Source organism: Frieseomelitta varia, unplaced genomic scaffold (assembly GCF_011392965.1).
Source record: "Frieseomelitta varia isolate USP_RPSP 00005682 unplaced genomic scaffold, Fvar_1.2 scaffold_300, whole genome shotgun sequence".
Classification (NCBI taxonomy): domain Eukaryota; kingdom Metazoa; phylum Arthropoda; class Insecta; order Hymenoptera; family Apidae; genus Frieseomelitta; species Frieseomelitta varia.
This window is the reverse complement of record NW_025110036.1, coordinates 99063-115365: the sequence shown is the minus strand read 5'-3', so window position 1 is coordinate 115365 and position 16303 is coordinate 99063. Positions and strand designations below refer to the sequence as shown.

Below are 16303 nucleotides of genomic sequence, written 5' to 3'. Positions count from 1 at the left end.
GGACGAGATCACTTTTCAAAGCCTCGTCGTTTACCGAGGACGATGTCGGAACAGTTTAGACGCTGCTTGCACACCGGCTTCGTCCAACGGCTCCACTTAGCCAGCGTTCGACTCTCGAAGCAGTACCCCCACGAGGTCGATAGTAATCGACTGGGATCGGAGGAAATCCCGGGGCTAGTTCCGGTCCCCGTGGTACCGTGGTACGGCCCAATCAACGCGAGCGCGATCCCCAGGGCGCTTACACGTGGACAGATCAGACTGCAGAACCTTGGCTCGTCACAGGTGAGACGAGGCCACTTTCCAAAGCCGTGTCGTCTATCCAGAACGATGCAGGAGCAGTTTACACGCTGCTGGCACACCGGTTTCGTTCGAAGACTTCGCCTTAGCCAGCATTCGACTCACGAGTCCAACGTCAACCGACCGGAATCGGGAAGAACTATACTCCTGGGAGTTAATTCCGGTCCCCGTGGTACACGTTCAATATCATCGCACGAGACTTTCGCCGACGAGTCGCTTCCAATCGAGACCCTTTTGCAATCTTCGTCACTGGTAAAACACCTGATACCCGTGATTTTCTTTGGAAAACAAAAAGAAAAAAAAAAGAAAAGAAAAGAAAAGAAAAGAAAAGAAAAGAAAAGAAAAGAAAAGAGGGACGTAGAAAGAACGTCTACGATCGTTTCTTTAAACAGCAGCGTAATAAATCTCGCTAGGCGAGTTTGCACTGTGAACACGGCTCTAGATCGAAAAAGCTCTGGATATTCTTAGATACTCTCTCGCTCTCTTTCTCTCTCTCTCTCTCTCTCTTTCTCTCGTGTAGTCAGCTGAATCGGCCCGCCAGGGGCTGGCAGGGAGGAGGGAGGGAACGTTAGTGCGTTAGAAGGACCATCGTCGGAATTGCCGAGGGAAAAAAGTGGCGATAGTGGATATTGGATTCGAAATGTCGAGCGGGCAATATCCTCGAGGCCTGGCTTTTGCACCGGCACCGGTGAAAAACCTCGTTGAACGCGGCCACGCTGGAATAAAGCCATGAAAAACCGTAGGGTTTGCATGCCGAATCGGCCGCGCGGCCGCTCGATATTCCGATATCCTGATATCGGTCGACGCCACGCCAGGAGTGTTTCTTCCGACGCGGCGTCTTTCCCGTCAGGATGCACACGTTCGCTTCTCTATGGAATTTGTTATCCCTTCGTCGTCTTCTCATCCGCTCGCGGTTGTCCGTGACTTCTTTCGCCAATCAACGATCTCGCGCCGTTTCTTGCCGATACACCTCATTTCGCCAGGTATACCACGGTTGTTCGATAGTTTTCGACTACTTGCCTTTTTCTCTTTTCTCTTTTCTTTTCTTTTTTTTTTTTTTTTGCCCGAGATTGTGATTTCAAACACATCGATATTCGAACGCTAAATATTTAAACGTGGAAAGTGAAAAATACAAGGGAGATACTTGAATTCGTCCTAAAGCCTCTATTTTCGCAAACGTTCTTGCAGTTTTATAGTGGTTGAGAGAGTGAAGACATTTTCTTTCTCGATAATGCTATTTTCGTAGCATCTAAATATGTTGAAATATTTCTTTCGTGACTCGATTTACAATTTAAATTTGAAGATCGAGTCCTCTCCTTTGTAACGATCTCCTCGAAAACTTGATGTACGATTTCTTTTTCGCTGTTTTATCGAACTTTGAATGTTAGAATCTTAGATGACGAAAATTCCACAGCACACACACACACACACACACACACACACACACAAAAGAAATTTTCGACGTTGTATTCATTTTCACTTGACATTCAATATTTAACTTGCGTGTGTATTTTATAATGCAACGCTATACAGGCATGATGTGATATTTAATTTCAACATTTGAAATATGTTAAAATATTAAACGATGCATTTAAAATATTAAAATACTGTTCAATATTTCAATACTTAAATAATACATTTAAATAATATTTTAACATTATTTAATATTTCAAAATGTATTATACATTTAAATACACCTGAACGTGTATACAGGGTGGGATCAACTTTCTGTTGTACAAGAAACTTCCGAGGACAAAATTGTTCTAATAGTAATAGTAATAGTGTAATACAATATAAATAGTAGAAATAAATAATAGTACAATAGCAATATAAATAGTAATAGTATAATATACAACAGAATGTAGCAGAATAGCAGTTGCAGCGATACATGCAGTATAAATACGTAGCAAGTAGTATTTGATAAAATTACGCGGACATGCTCGTGCGGCAGAAATACACGAAAAGAAATTCTATTAAAAATCACAATCGAATTGAGATCCTGTTCCAGTTTACCAAACGTGAAATGAAGACCTCCGCCATCCACTCGATGTCGTACAAAGGATTTCTTCTTCGTTTTGTCTACCGATACTTCTTCTCGCGTGAAAGAGCAAAACGATTCCACCACTGGATATCGAGAGCAGATACCCTTGACCGGCGCCTCTATCCACGTCGCTAATGGGCCGTCGATTTAAGCACCTCGATATCACGGCCAAAGAGGATTTGCCACGCTGTTGGGTTTAACACGTCCGAAAGGAACAATTTCCATTTATTCGCCGTGCAAACGTGCCTCGGTTTCCCCGAAACCTCGAGAGTTCCCACCCACCGCCCGATATCCGCCGAGGAGCCGTTCGCTTGGAATGCCAAAGGTCGAGAAACAGTGGCTAAAAGGATTAACTTCTCGTTTATGCGACAAGTTTTCCACCGCAACGCGACGCAACCTTCTTCTTTTTTCTCCCTCCCCCTCCCATTTCTCTTCCCCTTTCGGTTTCTCAGCCCCTTCCCCTCCCTTCGCTCTGCTCTGCCACTACTTTCAAAGTCCCCTGGCTACACACTTTTCTACTCTCGTCGTCGAGTCTCAACCCTACTCACCTCTCGGAGGAGCTCTCGTCTCGCCAAGATTTCCCCCAAGTTTTTCGCAGCCGAATGCGGGTCAGATTTCTCCGATGAAATATACCGAGAGGCCGGGGTGGGATTCCCGATCGCGCTTTCGCAGAACCCCAAGACACAGAGGTGGAACGCTCTTTGCAAATTCAACAAGCTCGATAATCCGGCCTCATCCGAGGATTTCGCGGTTGCGAGCTTTCTCACCCCACCTCCTCGAGGTTAATATTGAATTCGATGTAATATGCAGCCGGTCGAAGTGAACGAACCACGGCGTTGTCTTTATCGTTCGGCTAACCTAAACCTGCGAACGATTTCGATTGCGTGGCGAGATGCTCGCGGTGGAAAACGACGAAATCTGCGAGTGGGAATATCCAATTAGGGAAATGATTTCGTTTCTCTTCTAATCGGTAGAAATTCGGGCGAATTAACTCTTAAAATATTGGATCATAGATTCGTTAGTGAATCGAATAACAAACACACTGATTATTGATAGATTTAATATAAATTATGAAACACATGTAACGTTTAATTCTCATTGATTCACTCTTTTATCAATTCACTCTTGCTTCTCATCTCTCATGCTTCCCGATCATAACTATTTTTTTTCGTCACCATGCTCGGACTCAATTGTTCTCGCATACATCTCTGTCATTCGTTCTTTCTTCTACCATGAAATATATCAAACGCTCACACCACAATTATATATGCACACTCATCATTCTATACAAACATTATGTATATTCATTCCACAATTATTTATGATAACCACAACCACAAGATCACTGTGACTTGTTAAGTTACCAAAATTTTATTTTGTATTTTTAGCGAGCGGCGAATTTTACTTTTTGCGAACTGAAATGCTCTTCGTTTCATTCTCGCGGAGAGAAATATAAAGAGAAATTTACTTTGCTAAACATTATTGCACCAACTACGCCAAACTGCGTGGTAATTTGCATAGTTTCACATGTTACGCGCATTTCTCCACGTTCAAATTCCCCGGAAGTTGCACAGGGGTGCGCAGTTTAGAAATTAGTGAATGAAATTGAAAATTCTAAAGCGAGAGTTTGGATAAAAGTCTAAACAAAATTTAAACGAATCTCTAAATTGCTATACGGTTCAATGTTCAACGATACTAGTTTCGAGAACTGAAACTGGTCAAGGTCCTTCCTTGGACTTCAAATAATAATTCTAAGCTCTTTCAATTGATATTTCATGGCAAGAAATAGATAAATGCTTAAATAGAGTTTGAACGAAAATTTAAATTAACAGACTGTTTCCGTTTAAAAAAAAAAAATTCTGTTCAAACTTGTATATTTTTTTGTATGAAAAAAAAAAGTCTATTTCTTTTTAATCGAAAGAAGCGTTGCATTTAGAAATAATATTCTAAAATTCCATGGAATCTAGTCATTCTAAAACATTTAATCAAGAATCCACTGTTATATTCATCTAACAACGTTTCAGTGTCGATGTTTGCCACAAATGTCGAGAAGATATTTTTAATATCGACGATTGAATTCTTGTTTTCTATATATTCTACGATGCAAGTCCCTTCCCCTGACTGAAACTTTTATTTTTGAAAAACATTTGCCTGTTCTCGTCGATTCGAGTAAGAACATACCTCGAAAAAGTTTCTACGATCCATGTTTCGAGTGGAACCGATTTAAAAAAAAAAGTTCTTCAACTTTCGATCCCTGATTTAAATTAGAAACCCCATCGTTTCGCCCCAAACTCGTTCGACTGACAGTCCGTGGTAAAAAGGAATCGTTCGTTCGTTCGTCGATTCGAACGCTACAGTGAACGTCGATCACATAATTATTTCGCCAAGCTGAACGACGAGTTCCACCTTTACGATGCGAAGAGATCGCGAAGGCGTTGCAGCGATCCGGGGATCAGGTATCTTGGAATTAACGGCTCGACTACCATCGCGTAATTTCCAAGTACACGATGCGTGCTTGCACGGGATGCTCAAGGGGGCGAGCGAGCGATTTAACGTCGACGCGGCGTGATGCGTCGATTAGTATGCGGCCCGATGCTTCGTTCAAAATGTATCACGGAGGTCGGGCGATTAATTATTAATACGTCAATTCGAGAACAGTATCAACGCCGACCCGCAGAAACGTCAACGGTGTCTGTTTCAACGCTGAGGCCACGAACGCTGAATTTCCAACCAATTACACGGTTCGCTGCTGGCTTCGTTGCTTTCGTACCGCATATTATTAATTAATCGCCGAACAGCTGGCTGGCGTTTCCTTGCCTCACTTTCCTCGTCTTCGATGAAACGTCGAGTCATTTTCACCTCCGTTTCTCTGTCCTATTTTCTTTCTTCCCTTTTTTTTTTTTTTTTGTTTTTTGGGGGGGTTTCGTGAAACAACAACTCGACCGTGCTCGAACAGACACAGCAAATGGAAACGAGATCGTTTTGGAAGGAAATAACGCGCTAATGGAAACCTTCTGACCTACTTTCGGGACGTTCATTGCGAGCTCATAAATTCTGCACGATGATGAACGGTGTTAACCTCATCGTTTTAAAGAGCGTGTACGCGAAGGTGGAACACGGGCGCGGGCATGTGGCTGCCTAAAATGAAACACCGTTTGTTCGTTACGAGGCTACGAAAATGTTGCCGAAGAGCATTGTCAGTTCTGCCGCTCGCAGAAACGTCGATCGTGATCGAAATTATGTAGATGAAAAAGTCGAGAAGCGAGTTGTTCGCGAACGTCGAACGTCTTCGAATTTACTCAATTCGAGAGAGTGATCGTTCACAAGAATTGACCGTTATTATTGTCCCGTTGTTTCAGAGTGGGAATCGAGGATCGATCGCGTCGGTCTGACGAGGAGCAGCAACGCAAGGGCGAGGAGGCGAGGAGAGATGTTTTCGGCGAGGGGAGAGAGGACCGCCGGCGGACGGTGGTGAAGCAAAGAGGCAAAAGAGCTTGAAACGAGATCGAGCAGGAACATGAGAAGATAGAAATAAAGAGGGACGATTCTCGGGGGAACGAAACACCATGTGCTCGAGCGTGCGAGCCTGGTGGTGGAGAGGGGCACTTCTCGGCACGATGATGCTGTTGTCGTGGACGTCCTCGGCGGTGGAGGGCTGCCCGAGCATGTGCACGTGCAAATGGAAGAGCGGCAAAGAGTGGGTGGAGTGCGCGAACCGGGACCTGAAGGGGCTGCCGCAAGGTGCCAGGGAGGAGACCCAGGTGTTGGATCTTTCCAACAATCATCTGGTCAGCCTGCCGCCGGAGTGTTTCCACGCCCTCGGCCTGATCAATCTGCAACGACTGTACCTGAGCAGATCGCACATCAGCCTGATCGCGGCCAGAGCGTTCGTCGGCCTGGTGGGTCTGGTGGAGCTGGATCTCTCGGAGAATCTGATCGAGGATGTGCCCAGCGAGACCTTCCCCTCCTACTCGAACCTGATGAAGCTGCTGCTGAACGGGAACCCGATACGTGTGATACGTCGCGGAGCGTTCCAGCATCTGGCTCATCTGACCAACCTGGAACTGAGCCAGTGCCAGCTGGACACTATCGAGCAGGGGTCGTTCGACGGCCTCCACCTGCTCGAGTGGCTGCGACTCGACGGCAATCGGTTGACCCGCGTGCCCGATCACACGCTGCCGCTCGGCGGCAGCCTCCGGGGCCTCACGCTGCACAACAACCCGTGGCTTTGCGACTGTCGTCTCCAGGCGACCCAGGCCTGGCTCAAGGAGTCCGCGCCGGCCGCCCCACAAGAGTCCGAGCCGGTCTGCGACGCTCCACCGAAACTGCGCGGCAAACAGATCAAGGCCGTCATCGAGCTCGCTTGCCTGCCGCAGATCCAACTGCCGGACCGGATCGAGGCTTACGACGGCGACAACGTCACGCTCAAGTGCGACGTCTACGCCGTACCGGCTGCCAAGCTCACCTGGTGGTTCAACGGCGAACTCTGCGAACTCCAGAACGAGAACGACACGCTTCTGTCGTCCGCGTTATCCGCCACCGCCGTCCTCGTCCATCGGCCTTGGTGAGTTTCCATTTGTTTCAATGTCTGTGAATGCTGAACGGGTAAGTAGGTCCTTTGCTCGCCGATCGATCCACCGAATCGGCGATGTTATCGATATCCCCGTTTCGAGGTGGTAACAGCTGCTCGTCGTGGTAACAGCCACCACGAGGAAAACAATCCTCCATGTCTTTCTTTCTTCTTTTCCTTCGCGACCAATATAAAGTTTCGTAGGTGTTCCAGCGTTTCTTGCCGCGTTCGAAAGTTTTCGATATTCCTCGCGTAACCCGGACGATTGTCACGTAGGTGGATTTTCATCGGCTTCGGGAACTTTGCGAGTTTTCGACGAGTCCTGCCTCCAAGCTCCTCCAAAAGACCCTCGTCGCAGATACGGTCGTTAATCACGAGAGTATTTTAATTAACAGGGACGATCGCGTTCGCTCGATGAATTTTTAACGACGTCCCTTCTCTCGGGTCACGGCGAGTCACTGTCCAATAACGCGCCTTAATGAAACTCCTCGTGTCTCGTTAATAATCAACGTTTCGCGCGACAGTGCAAAAATGAGAAAGATCGAGGAACGAGGAGAGAGAAGAGCTGGGCCTTTTCGTCGCGTCGAGCTTCTCAAGAGCGCTCGTATCGAATCGAGCGCGTGCCGTGACGACTCGCGCGAGATTTCGCAGGCGGATAAAAAAAAAAAAAAAAACGCTCTACGCCTCGAGATTCCAGCGGAAGGCAAAGAATGTCCCTGATTTCTGATTTCTGAAATGTTAACCTCCATTTTCGCGATTACATTCTAATTCTCCTCCTCCTCCTTCTCTCGTCACTTGTAGAAATGCACGACGCACGAGAGGTATTGGGTTGGCCAATAAGTCTGTGCGGCTTTTTCCAAGTAAATAACGTGAAACTTTTTCGTATCAACACGCGTAGAACGTATTCGGCCCGCAGTGAACTTTCAATTCAAGCCGTTTGGAATTTTCATTGTGAAACGAATTGTTGGAATTAAAATTTGTCACAAAGTCGTATACTGACACCTTGATAAGATGCTGTGAAATTTGTCACCAAAATAACGTCAAAGTAAGTGCTATTTATTAGTATTTAGTATTATTGGATGATATCATGTGATTTACATGACACGAGAGAAGTATAGTATTACATGGAATGTGCATAATGAATTATTGTTATTCGATATTATTTATTATTATTTAGCACGTAAACCAAAACTTATTGTTATTCAATACTATTTATTATTATTTAGCACATAATACTAAAAATATTTGGAACGAAATGTTTTATTTCAAGTTAATTTCTGACGTCATTGAAAGATTATTAAAGTAATACCTTAAAATTAAGTTTATCGGTTTGTTCTGTAAACGCATCTTAAACTCTAGACACTTTTCTTGACAATTATATAATATTTTTATACTGTCATAAAAACTGTATTGTAGAAGTTGTCTTCACATCACGAATATTTTTACGCTTGCATCGCTTTTTAAAAATAAAACTTTTTCCCCCTTTTTAAAAATAAAACAACGAAATACTCGTTTTGACTTTCCATTTTCAAGTCAACAATTGCCTGGCCAATTCGCGCGCAATTGTTTTCAAAAAAATGTAAGCTCGAGGTGTCAAATTCAGAGTGACGATTACTTTTGCAACGTCTGTCGGGAAAAACAAAAAAATTCGCAACAGACTCGTCGGCCAACCGAACAGAGAGGTAACAAAATCTTGAAAAAACAGAGTTTCGCGATTATGTTGCAGGTACGTGTTGAGGCAGCGCGGCGGGATCAACATGACGAGCACCCTGCTGCTCCACTCCGTGGACAGTTCGAACGAGGGGACGTACACGTGCTTGGCGGAGAATGGCGCCGGTTCCGCGGAGGCGAACCTGTCACTGCGAGTGCAGTTCCAGGAGAAGATAACGGTGGAGCCGCCCAACGACCACTCGAGGTCCGGATACGTGGTGGCGGTGGCTGCGGGCGCTCTGGTGGGCACCCTGTTTGCCCTCGGCTCCCTAATCGGCAGCATAGTGTTCTGTGTGCGGAAGCGTCGCCGCGACCGCAAGAGAAACTCGAAGGCCCTGGTGTCGCAGAACAAGTCGGTCATGCCCATCACCAAGGACACCACCACCAGCCTGCCGTGCAGAAAGGGCAACGGGAGCCTGATCGGTCTCGAGCACCAGCAGATCGTCTCGTACACCGAGCGAGAGATGAATCGCGCAGCGACGCTCGAGCGCAGGGAGCACCGTAGCCTCGAGGAGCCGTACTGCAGCCCGGTGTCCAAGTATCTCACCGAACCAGACCTGATCAACGAGGTGCCGGAAACGACGGACGTCGGTTATGGTCAGCTGTATCGGCACCAACCCGGCGAGAGACAGATCCTGGAATACGACTCTGGATACCCGTTGCAACCGGACCTACGCCCGGCGAACATACCGCAGCTCAGCTATCTCGATCAGGACGGCTACCCGTTGAACTTTGGCCTGCCGAAGATACCGTTCAGCGCGGCGAGCACGCTGCCGCGTCTCAGGCAGAGGATGCCGGTGGAAGGCTCGGCAGTCGCGCCACCGGCCAGATATTCCAGAGAGGCCGAGTTCCTCGCCAGATCGCCGGGATACGACCCGGTTCTACCTAGAACCGACACCAGGTACACCGCCGAGGGATACCCTTATCCGGCTCAACAGCCGATTCAGCCGATTCAACCGATTCAACAACCGGTCGAGCAACAACAACCATCGATGCAACAGCAGCAGCAACAGCAACAGCAGATGCCCGTTTCTCCCGTGTCACCGGTCGCCGTGTTCCCCGAGGTGCCGTTCATTCCATCGCCACCTGCAGCGTACAGAGGCGAGACTACGCCGCTCTCGCCTAGATCGCTGTTGAGCAAAACCGCTCGGGAAGCTGCGGCGGCAGCCGCCGCCAGGGCGGAGGATCTTCAACCGCCTCACCACCCGGAGAGCCCCGACGAGGGATACGTTGGCGACGCGATGGACGTCTAAAAAGGAAGAGGATCGGACACGGAATTCCAGAGATCGCTGGTTGCTCGACGAATCGGCGGAGGGCGGATCGAATCGTGTTTGATGCAAGCGATGACATCGAATCTAATTATCTCGTTTTCATAGAGAGAGCTAGAGAGATAGAGAGAGAGAGAGAGAGAGAGAGAGGAGATCCAACACGCGCATAAAACGAGGAGAACATTCGTCGAGTATATTCGGACAAATTAATCCTAGGAAAACAAGGCTCGAACACGGATCGGCGGAACAAGAAACCGTCTCCGTCGTCGTCGTCGTTGTCGTCGTCATCCGAGAGAATAGATATCAGACGTCGCGCGGCCAAAGTGCCGGTTGAACAGGAACAAAGGGAGCAACGGGGACGTAATGGATTAATCAGGTGCGAGGCTGTTCCCGGATGTCCCGAATCTACTATACGGATAATAATTTCTTGTCAGAGCCAGTGCACCCAGTTCGAAGAACAGCGTTGCTAATCAAATATTCCCCGAAAAGCGAACGTGGTGATCTTCGTCGGCGATTCCCGACGTCTTCGGCGTTGAACTTCGGCGGGAAATCGGAGAGATCTCCAGTTCTTTTTGAGAATTTTCGGAGAATTCACGAAATTCCAATCGAGCCGAACTCGAGCAAGTTGGCGATTTTCGAGCGTCGGCAGAACGATCGTTACGAATCGGTGGAGGCGATCGTGGAGAATTTTCGAACGCTCGGAGAGAGGATCCTGGCGATGGAATTCCCCCGGAACCGAGGGCCACGCGAACGGTCGCGCAACTGTCGGCCAGAGGAATCGAATTTTCGGGGAGCTTACGGAAACAGGGGGGAACGAACAAGCGGTGGCCGGCAAACGCAGCCGGAATTTTGAAAACCGGCCCCAGAGTCCGATTCCGATCGGAGCTGATCGGCCCGCTCGTCGTTTACGCTCCGTCCCTACGACTACTGCCCGGAAATTGGGAACATTCCTGGAACGGGGGCGCGTAACTTTGCTCGCTCGTCGGTCGGTCACGGTGGTCAACTTTGTCAAAGTTATGCGTTTGATAGACCGCGGCTACATCTTGACGAGACAATCTCGAGAGGAAGAGTGTATGTACATAGTGTGTGTCGCAGTGTGAGGAACGGAAAGAAATTACGGAGGAGAATGTAAAAGCGAGAGAGAGAGATAGAGAGAGAGAGAGAGAGAGAGAGGGAGTGAAACACCGAACAAAGTACCACCGACTTTAAGCCTCGAGAATATTCTTTTGTTAACAAAGACAAACTCTTTCGGGAGTGGTTAGAAATGTACGTCTTTCATCGTACACTCGGTACCTTAAAAGTAAGAGATGCAAATGCGTAGAATACGAACTCGTTTCCGCTGAAAGACGAAAAGAGCGCAAAGTGCCAGAGGTAGAAGTCTGGCTCGCAAGCGAGAACACGATACAAAGAAGAAGAAGAAGAAGGAGAAGAAGAAACGAGAACACACAGCCCGGGGTTTTACGAGCCGACTCTCAGAGGCGGCTCGTTCGATATCTGCTCAAGCTCACACGCATCATCCTTCGTCCTGTTCACCCGTTCTCCCCATTCTTCGCGTCATCCCTCAACTTCCAACCCTCCCCCCCCCCCCACCTCCTGGTCACTTCCTCTTTAGGCTAACCAATTATATCGTTATTAAAGTTTACTGTTCGTCGGTTTCGCAAGAAACGAACTCTCCATCCCGTCTGGAAAGTTCCGGCGAGAAGGTTATAGCAATTCTGCCGTAGCGATAATAACGTTAACTCGGTGTTTAAGACTGGTGAACTGTGTGTGCGAGATTACGCGAGGGAGCCGGCCTAGCCGTCTCGCCCAGCCCGATGTACAGACGCGAATGTTGAATACACGTATATATGTATGTATAAATTCGTAAACAGCAACTTTTGGCAGAGGACATACGAACACACATATACACACACGCGCGCGCGCGCGATTATATATAAAGAAGATACATATACACAGTCGGATATACGTAAGATAGACGAGAGTTGATCGAAACGCACGCGCTGTACACACGAAAATTAAATGCGTATTTTTTAAGGGTGTCGCTCACATCGCGTCTCATCGCATCACCGTTATTCGAGTTCAATCGAGTCTTCGAAAGTTCGATCGAGTCCTTAAAACCTTGAAATCGTGGAATCGTCCGGCAGAACTGTCACCGTGACTTGCTAGGTTCAACGAAATTTTACAGAAATTCCTTTTCGCAGAGATTCTCGTGCAAACGTCTCGCCTCCGAGCTTGACCATCTCAGGGGAACTAAGCGAATCGATCGTACTTCGATAGAACAATCTTCGTCGCGTCTCTGGCGAGCGTGGCGAAGGAAACCAGTTGATCTAGCGTTTAGAATTACGAGTTACATACGCGTAAGCGTATAATAAGCGGGCGTGTGACGGAACGATGCAGATCAACTTGGAAAATAATCTCGTCGATTAACTGCACGTTCGCTTCACGATCCGGCAATTTGTACTCGAGAGCACAAATGTTTCTTTTCCCGAATTTCGCCGCGAGAAATCTGCATCGTTCCGTCCTCGGCGAACTCCACGGCCGAGAGTCGCCGTCTTTCGCGCGTCTCGTGCTCGGCGAGCGACGTACACAACCCCGAACCGTGACAGACACCCCCGTGAACGTACATACATCGACACTCTAAAGGCACACGGTAGAGACGCACACTCATATAAAGAAGGTTATCAAGGAATCAGTGTTAGAGCCGCGTTTTACAGGGTATCCGGGTGACTCGTGAAAGGATCGACTCGAGACGAGAACTTATCGTTAATTAGCTGTGACAATAGGAAGCTCGAGCTGCCGCGGTGGCCCAGGAAGCGAGAGAGACTGCCCACTCGCTTTTCATGCGCCGCTGGACAAGCTCTGTCGGTTGTACAAAGGAAATCAGGCTCGTCGTCGTCCGACTGACGTAATTTTTACCTCGACGTTAAATCGTAGCACTCGCGGAAGTCGAAACTCGTCTCCCGCCTTCGTCTCTTCGTCTGGTCAAACCAGGTGTTTCAATTTTTCTTTTTTTTTTTTTCTTTTTCGTTCTCGCGTTTTCTGTTCAGACAATGAAAGAGAGAGTTAAATCGTCCGTTTATCGGTCCGGCAAACGTGCGAGAAGTGAGAGAAAACCGGGGTCCATCCGACTCGGACCAACGTTTCGACAGAGAATTTCACCGCGATATATCAAACGTAATAATTTGCGTGGCACGTTCGTACGCGGTGCACGCGCGCGGCCGAGCAATAAAATTTTCACGGGGAAAAATCGCCGCTGCCCGGCCACGGACGCGCCGTAACTCACGCTTTTGAGTTATGACTCGGTCCAGATTATTTGGCACGGCCCGGCTGGAATAAAGTTTACGATCTTGCTTCAACTATCCTCTCCGTTTCTTTCCATCGTACGTACACGCAACGTCGTTCTCGCTTCTTTCTTCTTTCATTTTCGATTCTCCTCCTCCCTCCCCCCCATTTTCTTTGATTCTTTTTCATCCCTTAATTTCTTTTTGAATTTTCTAATTTTAGTAATTATCTTCACATCTCCTTTTTCTCAAACTGCATAAACTTCGGTCAGTATTTGTCCCTTAGATGCGAAGCCAACAGTGATTTTCTAAGAAAATTTCGAAAGCGAGTCTTTCTTCTTTTTATAAGAAAGTCAACACACATTTCGAGGAAGGTTTTTCAAACAATTTCAAGAAAGCATTATCATCAGAGACGTTTTAATATTTGTCAGAAATACTAAGTATACAGAAAGGAGTTTGCTTTACAAATATCAACTTCAATTTTCGTTTTCATTCAACATCTTACTTTTTATTACGTCGAATTACTGTCATCGTAAAGTTACGAAAGATAATCTCTGATTACAAGTTCAAATGAAACTTCAGAACGAAATTGTAGACCTATTAATGCTTAATTCGACGCACTCGTTTCGTCGAAAATTCCCCCGTTTTCTGTCTCGCGTCACGGCAATCGATGAACTTGTTCGACAGTGTGACAATCGAGAAACGATCGGTAGGACGAAACAGAATCTAGACTCTACTAAGCGAGAGAGATTCTTCCAGCTCGAAATCTCCAGCCCATTTATACCCCGTGGAATTTCATTTTACATTTTCGTTCGAGCGTTCCCTCGAGGTCCCGTTCTCCAATTTTACCTCGGTGCGCGAGATATTAAACAAACGTTCAAAACTTCGAATTCGCCCTATTTCGCCCATAGAGTTAGAATCTCTTCCTCTCTCTCGTTTATATTTTCTTTCTATATTTTCGACAGAAGTTTGACAGAAAACCAACCACGTCAATCTTTGCCGAGGAAATATCGAGCCTTGGACGTACTCGTCTTGCGGAACAGAGGCGACGAGGTCTTCCGTTTTTGCAACCTAAACGCTTTGCAACAAACAACAGGTGGTCGTGACTCGAACGCGAGACTCGGCGAGGAACGTTATTCTCATCCGCGGAAGCGATATCGTACACACGCCTCTCGAAAATTCAGAAACAGTTAAACTGTAACCAGCTTCACCTACAGCTTGATCCTTCGCGTAATGCAGAGCAATTCTCTACACTCATTTTCTACCAAAGTTAACCATCTGCACTCCAACTTTTTCTCAAGCAGCGCAACTCCATACTCTTTTGGCTTCTCATGCGCGTCTAATAAATTATTTATTCGTAACAAGCAAGCGTTTCGTGAACGGTTCCGTTCGTAATGTTGAATTATTGTTTATAACAGTGAATCGTGTTGCCAGTCGTTGCCAAATTTCCCCGTGTGTGGTAAGTTTTAAAGCAACAGGCAACAATGTACGTCTCACAACAATTCGTTTGTATAAAATAATCAAAAGTGTTTTGCCAGTTGAAAAATCAAACCGTTCGGGAATGCTGTCTTTCTCAGGGATTTGTTGTTAAACAGACAATTTCCACCATGAATAATGTTACCTTTATCTTCCTCACTGTCACTGAAATGATTAAACTGTGAAGTCTTATTGCTTCTTTATGTTTAAAAGTAACGTCATTATCGTATAGAATCAATGCCTGACGTCTCAAAACAGTTGCTGTCCAAATTATTTTTATATCGATCGACAACAAATTCATCATTCAAATAATTTACTTTCTATCATATTGTTTAACATGATGCATAACGGGGTATTTTTTGATTCGTTCAATCGGAGGAACGGCAGTATACTGACTGATTATGTAATAAAATATGTTATTCAATAGAATTTATTAACAATACTTTTATCTCTCTCCCTACATCATCAAATATTGTCTGTGCCTGGAAGAAGTACTTGGAAAGGGTTGAAAATAAATGCAAAATTTTATTGGGTGATTAAACTCGCCAGTAGTACATATACAGCGAGTGTCAGACGTTGACTATAGTCAGTGAGCATCATTGGGGAAATATAGTCATTGGGCAAATATAGTCTTTTACTAGCAAAAAAGCTAAACCAATTACACAGAGGAAAGACAGTGTGGAAGCATAGAAAAACACATGTGTCATCATTCGACTTTATAAGAATTTATAAGAAATTGGAAGGTAAAACAGAAGTACACAACACGCGGAATCAGCAAGATACATCCACCAGAATGGAACTTGTTATAATAAAATTAATTACCAGATAACGCAATTCTCTGTCTAGGTTCAACTTTCTCAATCATTTTCATAGAAACATGAATCTGTAGTCTACTCAACGACAGTGTTGATGAAAAAAAGATGCGTACGAGTTCTCGATTACTTTCGAAGGTGTGTGATTCGCGTTTCTTCCACATTTAACGGGATCGTACTCCAGTTGTTTCCCGCAAAATCGATGGACGAACTCTCCCTCGACTCGTCGTGCCGCCAACGCAACCGGAATAATCATCGTTTGTACAGCGAAGCGACGTTCGTCGACCGCGTGACGGGAATCGAAGCTCGCCCACGGCAGCGAGAAGATCCCACCCGCCTCGTTCGAAATTCGGTCGAGTCCCGACGATCTCCGACGCGGACGATTTCCTAAACATTCTACGAAATCGAAAGACGAGTAATTTCGCCGCTACACTGTCTGCAGTCGGGGATTTCACCCCGCTCCTCTGTCGACTCTGAAATTCGTAACCTCCTCCTCCCCCCCCCCCCCCCCCCCCCCCCCCTCCATGCGGAAATTTACAACGCAACGGTGTAATGGAAGCCGCAGAACCGGCTCTTAATGAAACCTACATCCCCTTGAGATTGGACTCGCGGCGGTATCCGTTTCGCAGGGCCTACTCTGATATTACTCCGCAAGGCTACGGCCGTTTAGGTCTTACGACACCGTTTCGTCGTTTACATCACGCACAACATCCCCGGAATTCAAAATTAACTTAAACCTTATTAGCGAAACCCGCGTCTCTCAATGTGCACGTGTGTGTGTGTGTGTGTGTCGGCTGCTTCTGCATTATCCACCGTGCTCGCGTTTACCGAATTCAGCGAGAATCCAG

General features: G+C 46.6%; 1 protein-coding gene across 1 annotated transcript in view; it reads left to right on the top strand.

The window, feature by feature from the left end:
* Positions 1–10425, top strand: part of LOC122529670 (leucine-rich repeat-containing protein 24-like) — a 155140-nt gene extending 144715 nt beyond the window's left edge. Inside the window, exons 2-3 of the mRNA XM_043656006.1 lie at positions 5698–6902; positions 8635–10425. Of these exons, the coding sequence (XP_043511941.1) occupies positions 5905–6902; positions 8635–9871 (2235 nt within the window). The 5' untranslated portion in view covers positions 5698–5904 and the 3' untranslated portion in view covers positions 9872–10425. The remainder of the gene's footprint in view (positions 1–5697; positions 6903–8634) is intronic.
* Positions 10426–16303: the final 5878 nt, after the last annotated feature.